The following is a 16,487-nucleotide window of genomic DNA, read 5'->3' as shown; positions in this document are numbered from 1 at the left end:
TCAAATTATGTGAAGCATCATTTGTGAAGAGATATTCATCTGCATAACTTGGCAGTTCCAAATAAAGTCAACACTCACTCCTCTCTGCACACTTGCCCACCCCAAAGCAGTAGATAGCCTAATCCTGGCCACCTGAAACATTGCATGTCTGTTTCAGTTCCAAAGAAAGTCAAAAATCATTCCTACACACACACACACACACACACACACAGATACACACATACAGCAATGCATAGCCTAACCCTGGCCACCTGTATAACATTTCTGGATGCCACATTCTATGAAGCTATTTTAGGTTCTAACAAATATATCTGGTCTTGGCCTTTATGATCATCACCGTTGTGAAATATATCTACTCCACCCTTTCTTATCTGGTTAGTAAATATTTTCCGAATAAAATCAATTCTTAAACTTATCCCTCCTTAAACTTGCATTCACCATGGAATAAGTACATGTAGACTCTGCCCACCTTTGGGAAAATAACCATCAAACAGAAACAAGCACACGAGGTCTAGACAATTACCAGGAGCAATCCTTTATATTATCCAGTTGCACAGAACACTTCTGGAATAAATGACATATCCTAGTTTAGGATACATCACCAGATTCAGGTCAGAGAGTATCCTCTGCCAGTCAATAAGAGTGCGGGTCACTGGAAGATCCCTTCGAAGAATTCTTCGCAGGGCCTCATTTGATAACTCCTGTAATTCTTCTAAGACGGCAGCTTGAAATTTATTCTCTTGTTCTTCCACAAGCCTTGCAAAACTTAGAGCCAGTTGTGCTTGGTTAACCACTTCCAAGCTTTCTTTGAGATCTTTGGAAATTTCCACATGAAGGTTGACACACCTGAAGTAGTGAGCTTGCACGAAGATTCTTCCTGTTACTTGGGTTAGAAATGGATTTACTTGGAAAATCCATTTAGATTTCCAAAGGCCATTCCAGCAGTCTCCTGTTTCATAGTTGTGATCCTCAATGCAAGCTATCAAGAATTCCTTACTCTTGATGGTTTTCCTCAGTACGTTACAGTTTCCTGTTGGATAGTGATCATTCACATACAGTTTCAAGGCACACAAAACAACAGTTCTCAGGTACTCTGTCTCATTACGAATGATCCCGTGACTTTGGATGTCTTTCAGCTGGTTTTGAAGCAGGTCAAATTTGAAAGAAAGTTTGCTTTGATAGTCAAAAAATCGGTAGTCCCCAATGACGTTGTGGTGGGACAGGAGTACTGCGTTCCCATCAATGCTGAGCGGGACGGAGTATTTTTGGCAATGCTGGTGTCCTGCACACTCACCTTGATGGTGCATCAGTTTTTCATCTCGGATGAGCAGACAGAGATCATCAAAGGCATTTACAAATTCCCCTGGCGGAGCCTGTATCAACAGTCTGCGAATTACTCTTTCTTTCTCCTTCCTACTCAGAACGCTAAGTGCCATGTTTGGTTGCCACAGAAGCAAAGCTTCTGAAATCAACAGTCTTCAAAGGATGAGAAAACATTCCATGAGACAGCTTCCCATCAAGGTGTTAAACATTCAAGCTTAAGATTCTTATGTCCAACCATGAAAACAGGTGACCTGGGAAGCTAAGTTTCCTGATGAAGTCATAAAGAAGCTTTCTTTATGAGGTGTTGAATTTTTGATGATATCATAATGGTTGTTCAGACCAAAGGAAAAAAAAAATGCCTGTCACCTGATAGTGTGGTGCCCAGCCAAGCAGTGATATTTTGAAGATTTTAAGAACTTAGCCTCCTGAACAGATTTCTTCTAAAATGGTGGGTCTCTGTGTGCATTATATGCTGTCAGGGATTTAGAGCAGCAGCCTGGAGTTTTAGGAGAGTGTTTGACCATATGTGCAACTCCAGCAATGACAGTGGCATTGATTTTACTCCGGTCCTCTGAATAGCTGCCCAACCCCACTGGAAGCACATTATGATAAAGAGTTTGATGGTGTTAAACAAAATGGTGCAGATAAAACGAGATACATTGGCAGGTCGTGGAAGAATGCCAGACAGCAGTGCTGCACCTATAAACACTGTGGCTTTGGAGTGGTCGGAACATAAGCAAGAAGCCAACAAGTTTCAAGTGCGGAGTAGAGAGCAGGGACTACATTTTGTGCCTTTCAGTGGGGTTTAAGGATGAGCTTGCTTCAAAGACCTAAGACAGCAAACTATTGCGTTTTCTCTGCTTCCTCCCTAGATTGGTGACAGTGGCAACAGTTGACTATCAAGAAATTCCTCTCTTGCAGATGAGCCAAGTTAATTTATCCAAGACCTGTGACCATATCAAATGAAGGCAGAGTTGGAAACGAAGAGAACTGGCACAGCAGTTCTTGAAAATATGGACACAAAATATCCTTTTCTTTGTCTTTCTTCTTTTTCTTGATTTACCCCTCTGAAGCATCTGGAACATAAGCTTCTCTCATTTAAGTATGATCTGTTCCTTCCACATATGTCCTGAACTTCTCTTTTTCCTGATATTTCTGACTTGTCTTTGTAAGAATGCAAACTTTGTCATATTAAGTCATACCCGTTGAATTTAAAGTTTTCTCATTAGTAATAACATTATGAAACTAAATAGAATTTTGAACAATTTTAAGGTATATATTTAATGATTTTATAGATTGTCATATTATTTCATTGCATTTTTAGTTTTTCAAAATGAACTGTCTTAGATTTTTGTAGGTTATCTGTGCATATGTAAACTTGTATGTAAATTTAATTATTTTAGCTTTCTATCTCATCATAATATACACTCTCTGTGATTTTAAAAATATTTTAAAAATACATGTATTTATTTGAGAGGTAGAGTTAGAGAGTGAGAGTGAGAGTGAGATAGAGAGAGAGAGAGAGAGAGAGAAAGGTCTTGCATCAGCTGATTAACTCCCCAGATAGCTGTAGCAGCCAGAGCTGGGCCAATCTGAAGCCAGGAGCTTCTTCCAGGTCTCCCACGTGGGTGCAGGGGCCCCAGGACTTGGACCATCTTCTACTGCTTTCCCAAACCATTAGCAGAGAGCTATATGGGAAGAGGAGCAGCTGCGACACAAATTGGGGCCCAAATGGGATGCCAGTGTCTCAGGTGGAAGCCTAGCCCATTAGCCACAGCACTAGCCCCTTCTTAAATATTTTTGATGGCACTTAAATATTGCCTTTTTGGGACATGTGTATAACTGAACTTTTGACTAATGTAGTAATAATTATATCAATCATGGTTACTATATATTGGGCACTCAATAGTGGGAACTGTAATCAATTAGCTTATATGGACTCATGTAGAGTTTCTACCTACCTCAAATTGAATATTAATTTATCCATTTTTCTGGCTGAGGGATCTGAAGCTGAGAGATGACATGAGGAGCGGGGCTGGACATTTAAGACCAGCTGCCTCCCATATACGTGCCTTCAGGCTGAAGATTGTAATAATGTTTTCACATATTTCTCTAGTATTAATTCTGTTTCTCAATTTTTACATTTTATTCTTCTATATTTTATTGTGCTATACCTTTTCTTACATTTATTGCAGCATAGTAACAATTAATTTTGTTTTAAATATTCTTTATCACACAGTTATTTTATTATTAACTTTAAGCACAAGATAGACTATCATTTTAAAAATAAAAAGATAGTACATTGAAAACAGATGAAGTATTCCTTTAAAAATTTTCAGTACCCAATGAAAAGTGTGAGAATTTCCTTAACATTTTTATGCTTCATACATGGTTTTTGTCGAAGATTCAGGATGACTTCAGAGGTGGAAAAATTACTGTAGAAAAAGCTCATAAGTTACTTGAAAAATTAGATATTCGATGCAGTTATATTCATGTGAAACATATTTTTAAGGTGAGAATGATATTTACCCCCTCTGTACCTCACCCTGGAAAGAATTTAATACAATTTAAGTAAATGTTAATAGCTACTCGGATGCTTTCTATAGAAAATACATATGAAAAATTAGTCTCTTAAGGATAAAAGGAACTAATTATGCTAATTATGCTCACAATCAAGATGAAGAGAACTTAGGTAGAAGATAATAGACAGTTTGTTAATAAAATTTGAAATAAAATCAGGCTACTGACTTAGAATAATTTCCTGGGTACATAGAAATACAGCATATAGGAATTTAGGATTGGTTGTATAATTATCAAAATAATATAAATGATGAAATGGTAAACTGATGGAATGTTAGTGATTTACAGAAGGCGTGAGAGAAGAAACTAAACCCAAAGCTACCAGAGGAAAGGAGTAATGAAGATTATGATTTAAAAATTAAAATAGAAAAAAAAGAAAAGAAAGGAAGAGTTTCTTGTTTTGTTTTTGAAAAGATTAAAAAAACACAAACCCTATATATGACTATGCAAAAAAGAGAGAAGACTCAAGATCAGAAATGAAAGAAAGATACTTTATAATTGGTCCTGCAGAAATAAAAAGATGTTACTATTAGTAATAACTAGAATCCCAGCAATCTGGACAACCTAAAAGAAAGAAGAGCTTCCCACAAACATACAACCTGCCAAGGCTGAATTAAGAAGAAATAGAAAACTTGGATATATTGAGAACAAGTAAGATGATTGGATTAGCAATCAGTCTCACAAATAAGTAGTACACCTCTAATAAAGAAAAACCCAGGACCAAATGAGTTCACAAGTGAATGTCGCTCCCCATCTTTGTGGAGGAACGACACAGGACCCTGCGCTGTTCTTTCGTCTGCTCGGCCCTCCCCGGGTTTGCTGCTGGTTCTTCCCGGGTTGGCTACCGACCCTTCCACCTCCGTGGAAGGGCGGTTCCCCCTGCCACTTTCCCCACTTCCGTGGGGGAGCGGCACATCGCCGGCCGGCTCTCTCGGGGGCTGCTCAGGTGTTCCTTCAGATAGATGTTCCTGGTGCATGTTGTCTCTCTCCTCCTTTATAGTCCTCTTCCACCAATCCCAACTCTGCTACCCACACGCCGAGTACGCTGCTCTCCTCCAATCAGGTCCTACAGTTTATTGGTTGAACTGGAGGCAGCTGTGTAGAAGAAGCTGTTTCCTCTTCTCCCAGCGCCATATTGTGGGAGAGCAGATTCATAGAATAAGTCTTAATTCCAGTAACTTAGTCTAGTCCGAGTTGCTCCCCACAGTGAATTCTACCAAACATTTAAAGACTATTTAATGCCAATCCTTATTCAGAAAATGGAAGAAGAAATATTTCCAATGTCATTTTGTAAGGCCAGCATCATCCTAATATGAAAGCTAAACAAGGACACCACAAGAAAACTTCAGGTTGATGTTACTGATAAACATAGCGGCAAAATTTCTTGATAAGGTAGTAGCAAGCTGAATCTAATGGCACTTTAAGTAGCTCATACACTATGACCAAATGGGATCTATATCTGGCATGAGAGGATGGTTCATTTTGATATACCATATTAAAAAATAAAAATCACATGATCCTAGAATAATGCAAAAGTTGTATGTGAGCTAAATTGACATTCTGAAATTTGGTTCTTTTTTTTTTATAGTCCTTGTCTATACTCTTGCAGAACAATGGCTTGTCTCCTTACTACTTGTAGAATTCTGTGTTTAGTGGAGGGTTAGGCTTGTGGCTATAAAGAAAATCATAAGTGTGTCATTATAAAAATTAAAGGAAAATTAGACAAAAAGGGAAGGGTGGGAATGAGGGAGGGGGAAGGGTAAGGTAGGAAGTATCATTATGTTTCTTAAAATAGCACATATGATGTATTTGAAGTTTGTCCCCTTTTTATTAATATAAATAATTTCAAAAATGCAGAAAAAGCATTTGACAAAATTCTATGGTGTTTCATGATTTAAAAAAACCATCCAAACAAAAATACTCACTACTTCAAGTGTGGAAAGAACTTACCTCAATAAAGTAAAGGCCATCTTTGAATAGGCCACAGCTAATGTCATATTTAATGGTGAAAAACTGAAAGATTTTCTTCCGAGAATAGAACAGGGCAAGTATGCCATGACTACTTCTATTAAGCATAGTCCTGGGAGCACTAGCCAAACCAGTTAAGAAAAAGAAGTAAAAGTCATCCATATGAAAAGGCAGAAGTAAAAATTATGCTTATCTACAGATGGCATGATATTATACATAGACAACTCTAAAGACTTTGCCAGAAGCTATTAGAAATTTTTAAACAAAGTTAGTAAAATAGCAGGATACAAAATCCATATGAAAAAATCAGTTGTGCTTGTATACGGTAATAATGAACAAAAAAATCAAGAAAATAATCTCTCTTATGTTAGCATGAAAAATAAAATACTTAGGTATAAAGTTAACCAAAGAAACCCTTGTACCTTGTACACTAAAACTATAAAACATTGAGAAAAAAGTTTAAGACACAAGTAAATGGAAAGATATCCCATGTTCATACTTCCATGCCTTTGAAGGTAATTATAGATTTAGTGCAATCCCTATCAAAACCCAATGGCATTTATTTATTTATTTAAAAGGAAGCTGGAGAAAGATAAAGAGAATCTTCTCATTTGATGATTTATTTCCAAATGGCCACAAGATCTAGGACTAGGGCAGGTTGAAGCTGGGAGCTGGAAAGTCAATGCAGGTCTTCTATTGGGGTTGCAGGGACACAACTACTTAAGATATCACTGCTGCCTCCCAAGGTATGCATTAGCAGGAAGCTGGAATTGGGAGTAGAGCTGGGACTCAAAGCCAGGTACTCCTATATGGGACACAGGCACCTTAATTGCCATCTTAGCTGCTGGACCAAGTGGCGTCTCTGTCTTCTCGCTCTTCCATGAAAGTTTTAATAGAAATAGAAAATATGATCTTAAAATTCAGCTTCAACAACAACAAAACATGCAGAGTAGCCAAAATAACTTTTAAAAAGAATACACTTGGTGGTATCACAAGTTCTTATTTCAAAATGTATTTAATAAGTGCAGATTCAAAACAGTATAATATGGACATAAAAACAGATACATACAGCAATGGAATGGAATAGAGAGCTGAGAAATATACCTATGCATATACAGGCAATTCATCTTTGATAGAGATGCTAAGAATATATCATGGCAAAAGGATAAATGGTATTAGAAAAACTGGATATCCACATGTGAAAGAATTAAGTTGGACTTGTTTCTCAGATCAAACACAACAATCAACTCAAAAGGCTTAGAGGTCACACCTGAAAGTTTAAGTCATTGGAGAAAAAATAGCACAAAATTTCTTGACATTGATCTTGGCAATGATTTCATAAATTTGACAGCAAAACACAGACAAGAAAAACAAAGGCTACCAAGTATATCTCAATAAAATGGTTTAAAAAGGTCAGAAAGAGGGAGCAGGTATGTCGTCTAATGGTTAAGACACCTTCATTTCATATTGGAGTGCTTGGGTTTGATGCCCACCTCTGGCTCCTCACTTTAGCTTCTTGATGATGTGAAACTTGGGATGCAGCAGTGACGGCTCAAGTATTCTGGTCCTTGCCACCCACGTGGGAGACCTGGATTGAGTTTCTGTGTCCTGACTTTGACACCCTGGTCATTGCAGGCATCTGGTGGCTGAGTCAGTGGATTGGACACTTCCTCTTCTTCCGCTCAGGTTCAAAACTTGAAAACATTTTAAATAATCAAGAGAGAGGAAGTAGTCTGAAGAAATGTTTTCTTTCACTTTCACCAAAGGAGAAAATCATGCCAAAAATTCTCTTTGCTTAAAGAAAAACTGGTAGGAGGGGCACCTGTCTCAATTCTGCTGTTAGATAATTGAGGTCACAAACCAAGTCAGAAAAAAATCAAGTGTTTTAACTGAGTTTTGTTTCTAGAAGGTGACAAATTTCTTGGATTATCAAGTAAAAAATGCTGGACTACTGGCCAAGCTAGATAGTTAGGGACACAGCAATGCTGAATACAGGTGTGTTTCTGAAAGTGAGTATCCGGATAACACAATGTGTGCTCCAGTTGTTATCATGAACAGAAACTGGCGTCTGGTAACTTAACAAATTAACCTGCTATAGTATCCTGAATGCTGGCAGAGGCAGGCTTGTGGATAAGAGGAAAAGCACAGCTTGTTACTCCTCTTAGAGATAATGGTCGCCAGAGTATTAGTGTTTTGTGGCCATTTCTCCAGGCCCAAGTTCCCCCAGTGTGATATGAAGAACATCAGGAGACACAGCAAGTGGACTTTGTTACAGGAGATGGACCTCAGGCTCCTGGGGCCTTGGTCTTTTACAATGAGCAGTAGAGGACTGTCTGATATTTTCCTAGAGGTTGTTATTGGCATTTTAGGCTCTAGACGAATCTGCTTTTTCCTTTGGAGGGAGATGGTATCTTTATGAATGCTGTTTGCTATACAAACATCCTTGAAAAGCTAGCCCTGAAGAGAAGCAGTGGGTAGAAACACAGAAGCTCTGTAGAAAAGCATCTTTCAACAACCGCATCTCTGAGTACCTAAGTTTACAATCCACAAAAGGGAGGTTCAACAAAGAAAGGCTCTAATTCTCAGGAGACAGCAATAAATGATAAAATTTCACAGTATTTCTGTGAATCTAAGTAGTCTATACTATTGTGAGCTTTCAAAATTTTAGTGGTTTCTTATCTAATACCACATCTGAAGCACACAAGTTTTGTGAAAGATCTTAACGTGTAGGATTTCCCTCCCACTGGTATGTCCAAAAGGAAGACACAGTTATGCATTTTTGGATTTAATAAAATTCATATTCAACACAATATAGAAGCAGTAATACATTGAAATCATCAAACATGAAAAGTAGATGGTATCTGTTGTTTTTGGGTTGCTTTGAATTTTCTTCATGATAGTGGCATCTGAAGTACAACTGAATAAAACACATGCCATATTTATTTATTTTTAAATTTGCATCATCTTTTTTTTTATTTTTTTGACAGGCATAGTGGACGGTGAGAGAGACAGAGAGAAAGGTCTTCCTTTGCCGTTGGTTCGCCCTCCAATGGCTGCCGCGGCCGGCGCGCTGCAGCCGGCGCACCGTGCTGATCCGATGGCAGGAGCCAGGTACTTATCCTGGTCTCCCATGGGTGCAGGGCCCAAGCACTTGGGCCATCCTCCACTGCACTCCCGGGCCACAGCAGAGAGCTGGCCTGGAAGAGGGGCAACCGGGACAGAATCCGGTGCCCCGACCGGGACTAGAACCTGGTGTGCCGGCGCCGCAAGGCGGAGGATTAGCCTAGTGAGCCGCGGTGCCGGCTACATGCCATATTTTTTTAAAAGATTTATTTATTTATTTGAAAGTCAGAGTTACACAGAGAGAGGAGAGACAGAGAGAGAGAAGTCTTCCATCCGATGGTTCACTTCCCAGACGGCCGCAATGGCCAGAGCTGCGCAGATCCAAAACTAGGAGCCAGGAGCTTCCTCTGGGTCTCCCACGTGGGTGCACGGGCCCAAGGACTTGGACCATCTTCTACTGCTTCCCCTGGCCACAGCAGAGAGCTGAACTGGAAGCAGAGCAGCCGGGTCTCAAACCGGCACCTATATGGGAAGCTGGCTCCTCATGCCAGGGCGTTAACCTGCTGTGCCACTGCTCTGGCCCTGTCATGCCATATTTAAAAGTATTTTATACAAAGGTACTTCAAAAGGTTCAAGAAAAATGAAATTAAAAGATGTTCTTTTTTTTCTTCAAAGAAGCATTCTTAAATTCATGCTTACAAAGAGTCCTGAAAGAATGCTGATGGAAAATGGGTACTATGAAAAACTATGCATGGATTTCAAAGCTTTTTGAACCTAAATAAACTTTTCAATCCATTTTCCTGGAACATTTTAGAGTACCCTGGTAGAATGCTCAGTCAGCAGCAGTAGAAGTATAGAAATTGCTCACTAATTGAAATTTAAGATTATTTAGACATGGGCAGTCCTGCAGGTCTATTTTGTTAAGAAAAAGTCATTCTGGAGTGGCTATGACAACAGTATTAATTCTAAAATTTAGAGGAGCAGAGTTTGCTTAAAATAATCCCAATATTTTCTTTAAAATGATCCCATGTACTTTAGAATCAAAAATTGTGCATATAAACAAGGTTGATGATTATGATATTATTTCATTTGTTAAAACAATTCTAGGCCCTCTAGTAGATATTTGGTTGCTTTAGGCTAACTTGGCTTTAAAGGAATAAAGTTCTGCTAAATAGAGTGCTTAGAGGTAGGTTATTGGCTGACTGAATTTTGTGGATAGCTAAAGATTAAGCTTCTTAAACATTCAACTTTTTTGTTTTTACTTCATTCTTTTGGTTGATCTTTCCAGGATTTATGGAGTATACCTTTAGTTAGAATCTTACTGTGGTGACCAGAATCTTCAAGTTGTCTCAGCGTTGAGATTCTGGACTCTGATAGATTCTAGCTGTATAGTACTTAGCAAGTCAAAAATCTCTCTGAGCAAATTTCTTTATCTGTAATATAATTATCTCAAAGAATTGTTCTAAATATTAAATAAGATATGTACAAATGTACCTTGTACAAGGCATGACAAAAGTAGATACTCAATTAAATATTAGGTGAATTTTTGTCAGTTTTGATTGTTCAAAAAATTATAGAAAACAACTCACATATATTAGCTTCCTAAGGAGCTGACATAAATTCTGACATGTATCTATTTTCCAATAAGGTGAGTTTTTATTGTAAATTTGAGTAAAGAACATATAGCTTTATGATCATGGCACTGTATTTTGAACTTCTTTCTATAAAATTAATTATTAAGTCACAGATTGAACAGCAATTTTCTAAGAGTGTTTTTTAATTGCTTTACTAAAAAGTCTTTACTTCCTTTATCTTGCAATTTTACAATAGTCTAACTTCTAACATTTAAAATATTTTATAGGAAATATTACATGTCATTTTAATACATATGCCTAGCCTCCTGTTGTACTTTCAATAGTTCGTTGAGTATAAAGAGGTATTTCTTTAATTCCTTTCAGAAATTTGTTATTATTAAACATACCTAAAATCTTCATATTCTCTAAGCAGTTAACAGCAATTATTGAATCTATAATACTATGCCACTGTGTTGAAAACTGTGGGTTGTAAAAAGTGAACTGCATTTTCTCTTTTAAGAGAGAGAAAAAGGAATGCAGAAATTGCTATTTTCTAAATAGCTTATAATAAATCACACAGGTAATTCTAACAGAGAATCTGAGAAGAGACTTTGACTTTTATGGGAGATGTCATGGTGGAGCAGGCATTCTTACTTGACCTTGAGGAATGAGAAGCAGTGTGTGCAATGCATGCAAGGAGATCTTAAAGAATAACAAGTAATCAGACATAACTGCAGTACAGCAAGCATGAAGGGAAGTGTTGAGAGGTAGCTGCAAAAGCCGCTTATGGCCAATGAAAACCTTGGGTGGTAGACCATGGCATTCAGATTTCCTTTGTGAGGCATTGCATAGCCATTGTTTGAATAGAGAAATATTACATATGTTAAGATAAATACACTGGCATCAGCGAAGACTGGATTGTAAGGTAAAAGCCAAAGAGAGGTGGATTATTCCTCTACTTCCTATGCTCAGCAAATTTGCAGCCTGCCATCAATTTAATCACTTATACTCTGTTTGGTTTCATCTCAAGTGTCTAGTTCCCTATATTAGTTGGACCTCCACAATATAAAGTTTTTAAAAAATTATTTTCATTTTATTTGAAAGGGAGAGAGAGAGAGAGAGAGAGAGAGAGAGAGAGAGAGAGATCCTTCTACCCACTAGCTTATTCCCCACATTCCCACAACAGCCAGGTCTGGATCAGGCCAAAGTAAGGAACCTAGAACTTAATCTTCATCTGCCACATGGGTGGCAGGGCTCAGTATAGTTCAGCCATCATCTGCCGCCTTCCCAGGGTGCACATTAACAAGAAGCTGGATCAGATCAGGGAAGCAGAGATCCTAATCAGGTACTCCAAAATGGGGTGTAGGTGTTCCAACCAGTGACTTAACCACTGCCAAATAGCTGACCCTGACAATGAAAAATTTTAGAAAGCTTCAACTAAGAAATTAGATAGCACCATATTCTCTTCTAAATATTACATTCTTCCTTTTAGCAGATAAACTTTAAAAAAATCCTTTGCATTTCTTTCTCCATTTTTCACTGCTCCATTGCAGACAATTTTGCATTTATCCCTGTCTTGGAAAACTCTAAAACACTATATCCACTGGCTCAGCTTTTATTTATCCCTCTCTATGAAAGTTCTCTCTGTTCTAACTTCTATAACAGCACTCTCATAATTTTCTTTGAAAACCTTGGACCATTCTTTCTCTGTTTGCCCTTTGACCAATCCTTCCATTTGCTCTTCTTCTTTTTTTTTTTTTTTTTTTACAGGCAGAGTGGTGGACAGTGAGAGAGAGAGACAGAGAGAAAGGTCTTCCTTTGCCATTGGTTCACCCTCCAATGGCCGCCGCGGCCGGCGCGCTGCGGCCAGTGCACCGTGCTGATCCGAAGGCAGGAGCCAGGTGCTTCTCCTGGTCTCCCATGGGGTGCAGGGCCCAAGGACTTGGGCCATCCTCCACTGCACTCCCTGACCACAGCAGAGAGCTGGCCTGGAAGAGGGGCAACCGGGACAGAATCCGGCGCCCTGACTGGTACTAGAACCTGGTGTGGCGGCGCTGCAAAGCGGAGGATTAGCCTAGTGAGCCGTGGCGCCGGCCCCATTTGCTCTTAAAGCTAATTCTTTCCAGTTCATTCAAGAAGCTCTTCCTGAGCAGTCTTATGGACTCTCAGTTACGTAAGTTCCTTTAACAGGAACAAGTTTCATGTTTTCCCTGTTGCAGGATAAAGCCATATAAGTTCTGCCATTGGTTCACTGTCTGCCAACATTCTAGGCATGGATTAGTTTTTTGCATATATTAAGAAACACCCAAGGAAGTTATTCTCACCTGCTTTTTATGAATAAGGTTATTGAAGATCAGAATGTTGATGTAATTTTTTGTTATTTCACATTGTAAAGGGAATTCATGTCTGCATCTGTCTGACCCAAAAATTGTTACTGTGTCTATTTTCTCTCTCTCCCCACTTCTTTCTTTCTAGATTTTTTTATTTATTTTCAAGATGGAATTAGAGACAAGGAGAGACAGAGATCTTCTACCCCTCTGGTTCACTGCCATAAATGCTCACAATGGCCTGGGTTGGGTTGGGCTGAAGCCATGAGCCTGGACCTCCTCTCTGGGTCTCCCACCTGAGTGGCAGGGGCCCAAGTACTTGGGCCATCTTGTACTACATTGCCAGGCACATTATCAGAGGCTTGGATTGGAAGTGGAGTAGCCAGGACTCAAACCAGTCTGGGATGCTTGTGTCTGAGCAGAGGCTTAATCCATCGCACTGCAGTGCTGAACCCCTTTGTGTTTTCTTGAGCAAGACATTCCTCTCCCACATCCCAATCCCCACCAATTGCCTGCTGGCTATCTTGGTTTGAATGCCCCAGAGATACTTAACGTTTATTATGTTCAAAATTGGACTTATTTTCCCCTCAAAACTGTCATTTCTCCTTTTCTTGGTAATGAAAATCCTCTCAGTTATCCAAGCTAAAAATCTGAGAGGTTCCTAAACTCTTAACTCTTCTCCAGGTCAAATTCTCAAATATTTTAAGGTCTCTATTCTTGCTACACCAAGTCAATAGCCCTCAAACTGTGTACTTGGCGCACAAAGTGTGATTCTCAAACCAGTATCTTTGGCGTCCTCAGGAGCTTGTGGGGAAGGCAGAGCCCAGACCCTGAAGCTGACGACATGCCAGCAGGTCCATAGGTAACTCACATGTACAGTAGAGTTTGGAAAGCCCTCCAGACTGGTTTCTTTGCACTTGATTCCAACATCTTCTACAAAGCTGAAAAATTATGCTTCTCAAACAAAAATCAATTTTGCTTGTTTTCAATGAAGTCTAGGCTCTTCAGAGTGGTATTCAGGGAGCTTCAGGATCCAGCTGTGACTCTTGCCTTATTGCTCACCACGGTTGCATTAACAACCCCTCTAACTACAGTCTTGTGTTTCATACCTTTGTGCATCCAGTTACTCTGCTCCCAGCAAGAATGAACCCCTTTCCTCCACTTTCACACAAACATCTTACTTTTCATCTTTGAGGATTTAGCTCTTGAATCACTTTTTCTATGAACTCTCTTGACTCTCCAGGAAAAATTGTCCAACTGTCTGTCTCCCATGGAAGTTTAAATTATTGTACCTTATAGCACTTTCATGTCTGCTTTTTTAAATATAGATTCTAAGTTTGCAAGGAGAATGACCTTTGCATCCTTAGTAGCTAATACAGTTTAAGTTGACCACCCCTGATGTAAAAATCAAAAATCTGAACTGCTCCCAAATAGGAAACTTTTGGGGCACCAATGTGATTCAAAAATAGAAATTACAATCATGATCTCATGTGATGGGTCACAGTCAAAACCCAGGCATACTAAAAATACTGAGTAAAATTACCATCAGTCCGTGTTCTCAAGGTGTATATGAAATATAGATGAATTTCATGCATAGACTTGGGTCCCATCCCCAAGATATCTCATTATTTATATGCAAATGATCCCCCAAAATCCAAATTCTGAAGCAGTTCTCTTTCTAAGCATGTCAGAGAAGGGATACTCAATCTGTGACCCATTTACTAGGAAAGGATGAAGGCAGCCTTGCTATACAGTTGAAACTTGTGTCAGTTTTGGAAAAAAGAAAATGACATTCATAAAATTTCCTAGAATATATTTTCAATGTTTTATTTTTAGTATAATTTTAGAACTCACTTTAAAATGCTGCATTTTATGTTAAGTGTAAATTCTGTGTTTTGATAAATCATTTCCTCATGACATCATTATGTTTAAATAGCATTTTGTATTTCTTCTAGCAAAGTGCACAGTGGAAAATGGTGACACCATGAAAAGCAGTCATTCTGTTTTCTGAAAATGTACTATCATTATGACATCAATAGAATCATTTTAATATGTTCCTTTATCCTAATTTATTTAACTGCTCATTTAAACATATAATCATTATGCTTTCCTACTCTGGGGTGGTACAGTATTAGGCATTGAGAGTAAAAAGAAGGTGGTGTTCATAGTCTCATAAAAGATATGTTTCTAAAGTAAACTACACATTAAATGCGTTCTTTGAAAATGTATTTTTTCTAAAGCCTTCCAAGAAATAACCAATGAAGGAACATTTTTTTAGATAGAAGAAAAATGGTTTTATTACTCTTATTTTATGTTGCACGTTTAAGTAATTTGTTTAATGTTTTAATAAGCAGAAGTATAGGGGCCAGTGAAAATGCCTGAGATGCCTGTATTCCATATGAGCACTGGTCCAAATCCACCTCCTCTTCTGATCCAGCTTCCTGCTAATCGCCTGGGAAAAGTGAAAAGCAAATGATGGCCCAAGTGTTTGGACTCCTGCCATCTATGTAGGAGACTTGGAAGAAGCTCCTGGGTCTGGCTTTGACCTGGCCCAGCTCTGGATGTTATGTCATCGGGGGAGTGAACCAGCAGAGGGAAGATTGCTCGCTCTCGTGCTCTCTCTCTCTCCCCCCCTCCCCCACCCCCTCCCCCTTTCCCCCTCCCTATCTCCTCCCTCCTGCTTTCTCTTTCTCCCCCTCCCCCTCCTCCTCCCTTTCTCTGTGTAACTCTTTCAAATAAATAAATAAATCTTTTTTTTTTTTTAAAAAAGCATTAGTATGTACACAGAGGTGGAACCTGAAAATGTGCATATTTTCTGTAAGATGTATTTTAGAATATCTTTGCCTATTCTACCTGGGTCTAGGGAAAAATGTAACTCTTTTACATAATTGTTGCTTAAACACACATATTCCAACAGATTCATAAAATTGTTTACATGGTGGACCCCATTCTCAATACCTTTGGTCAGGCCCCTTTTCAAGGTAATGAGGATTACAAGCAGCCACTGACAAGCTACCTGATTGAGGCAGTTCCAGAAGGGACATAGAAACCGACATTAATTCCAGGTTAATAAACCCTATGAGAGGAGAAGCTGCAGAGTCTTCTAGGAAGCCAGAGGAAGGGTATCTTGTGCAGCCTGGGGAATAGATGCAGATGGATCTAGAGAAGATTTCTAGAGGAGGTGATACATTTCAAAGATTTGTAGAAACTAGCAAGTTATAAACCAAATGGAGGGATTCCAGACAGACTAGCCTGTACCACAGCAAGAGAGAGAGCTTGGTACCAAATGCAAGGCACCCGAAGTGACAGAGGTGAGGAGGGAAAGGATAAGGGCAGGGACCACCAATGACACCTTAAAGCGCATGGATCCCACAGGGATACATACACACACACACACACACACACACACAGATTTTTTTTTTTTACCTACAAATGTCTGCAATAGTTGGGGCTTGGATCTCCATCCAAGTTTCTCACGTGGGTAGCAGGGACTCAAGCACTTGAGCCATAATTTGCTGCCTCCCAGGGTTCACAGCAGGAAGCTGGAATCAGAAGTGGAGCTGGGACTTGAACCCAGACACTAATACAGGATTTGGGTATCTCAAGTGGCATCTTAACATCTATGCCAAAAATGCTCACCCCCTGGGGTTTT

General features: G+C 39.1%; 2 protein-coding genes across 15 annotated transcripts in view; one reads left to right on the top strand and one right to left on the bottom strand.

Moving 5' to 3' along the window:
- Window positions 1-519: 519 nt before the first annotated feature.
- Window positions 520-1,576, bottom strand: CAPZA3 (capping actin protein of muscle Z-line subunit alpha 3). Its single transcript, XM_002712738.5, has one exon. It carries the CDS (start codon window positions 1,434-1,436, stop codon window positions 537-539), a length of 900 nt encoding a protein of 299 aa, XP_002712784.1. The 5' UTR covers window positions 1,437-1,576; the 3' UTR covers window positions 520-536.
- Window positions 1,577-1,642: 66 nt separating this feature from the next.
- PLCZ1 (phospholipase C zeta 1) overlaps window positions 1,643-16,487 on the top strand; it is a 74,070-nt gene continuing 59,225 nt past the window's right edge. For 9 of the 14 annotated variants that reach the window (XM_070048471.1, XM_070048476.1, XM_070048479.1 and 6 more), the window contains exons 1-3: window positions 1,643-1,771; window positions 2,196-2,347; window positions 3,703-3,835. In XM_070048471.1, coding sequence (XP_069904572.1) covers window positions 2,286-2,347; window positions 3,703-3,835 — 195 coding nt within the window. In that variant the 5' untranslated portion in view covers window positions 1,643-1,771; window positions 2,196-2,285. Of the gene's footprint in view, window positions 1,772-2,195; window positions 2,350-3,700; window positions 3,836-16,487 lie in introns of those variants that run through there. The other 5 variants (XM_070048472.1, XM_070048470.1, XM_070048473.1 and 2 more) reach the window with 5 other exon arrangements.

Source organism: Oryctolagus cuniculus, chromosome 9, assembly GCF_964237555.1.
Source record: "Oryctolagus cuniculus chromosome 9, mOryCun1.1, whole genome shotgun sequence".
Lineage (NCBI taxonomy): Eukaryota > Metazoa > Chordata > Mammalia > Lagomorpha > Leporidae > Oryctolagus > Oryctolagus cuniculus.
The sequence above is the reverse complement of the archived record's forward strand: the minus strand, read 5'-3'. Positions and strand labels throughout refer to the sequence as shown.

Coding starts and splice junctions, on each gene's coding strand:
- CAPZA3 (XM_002712738.5), bottom strand. CDS start 1,436: ATGGCACTTAGCGTTCTGAGTAGGAAGGAGAAAGAAAGAGTAATTCGC.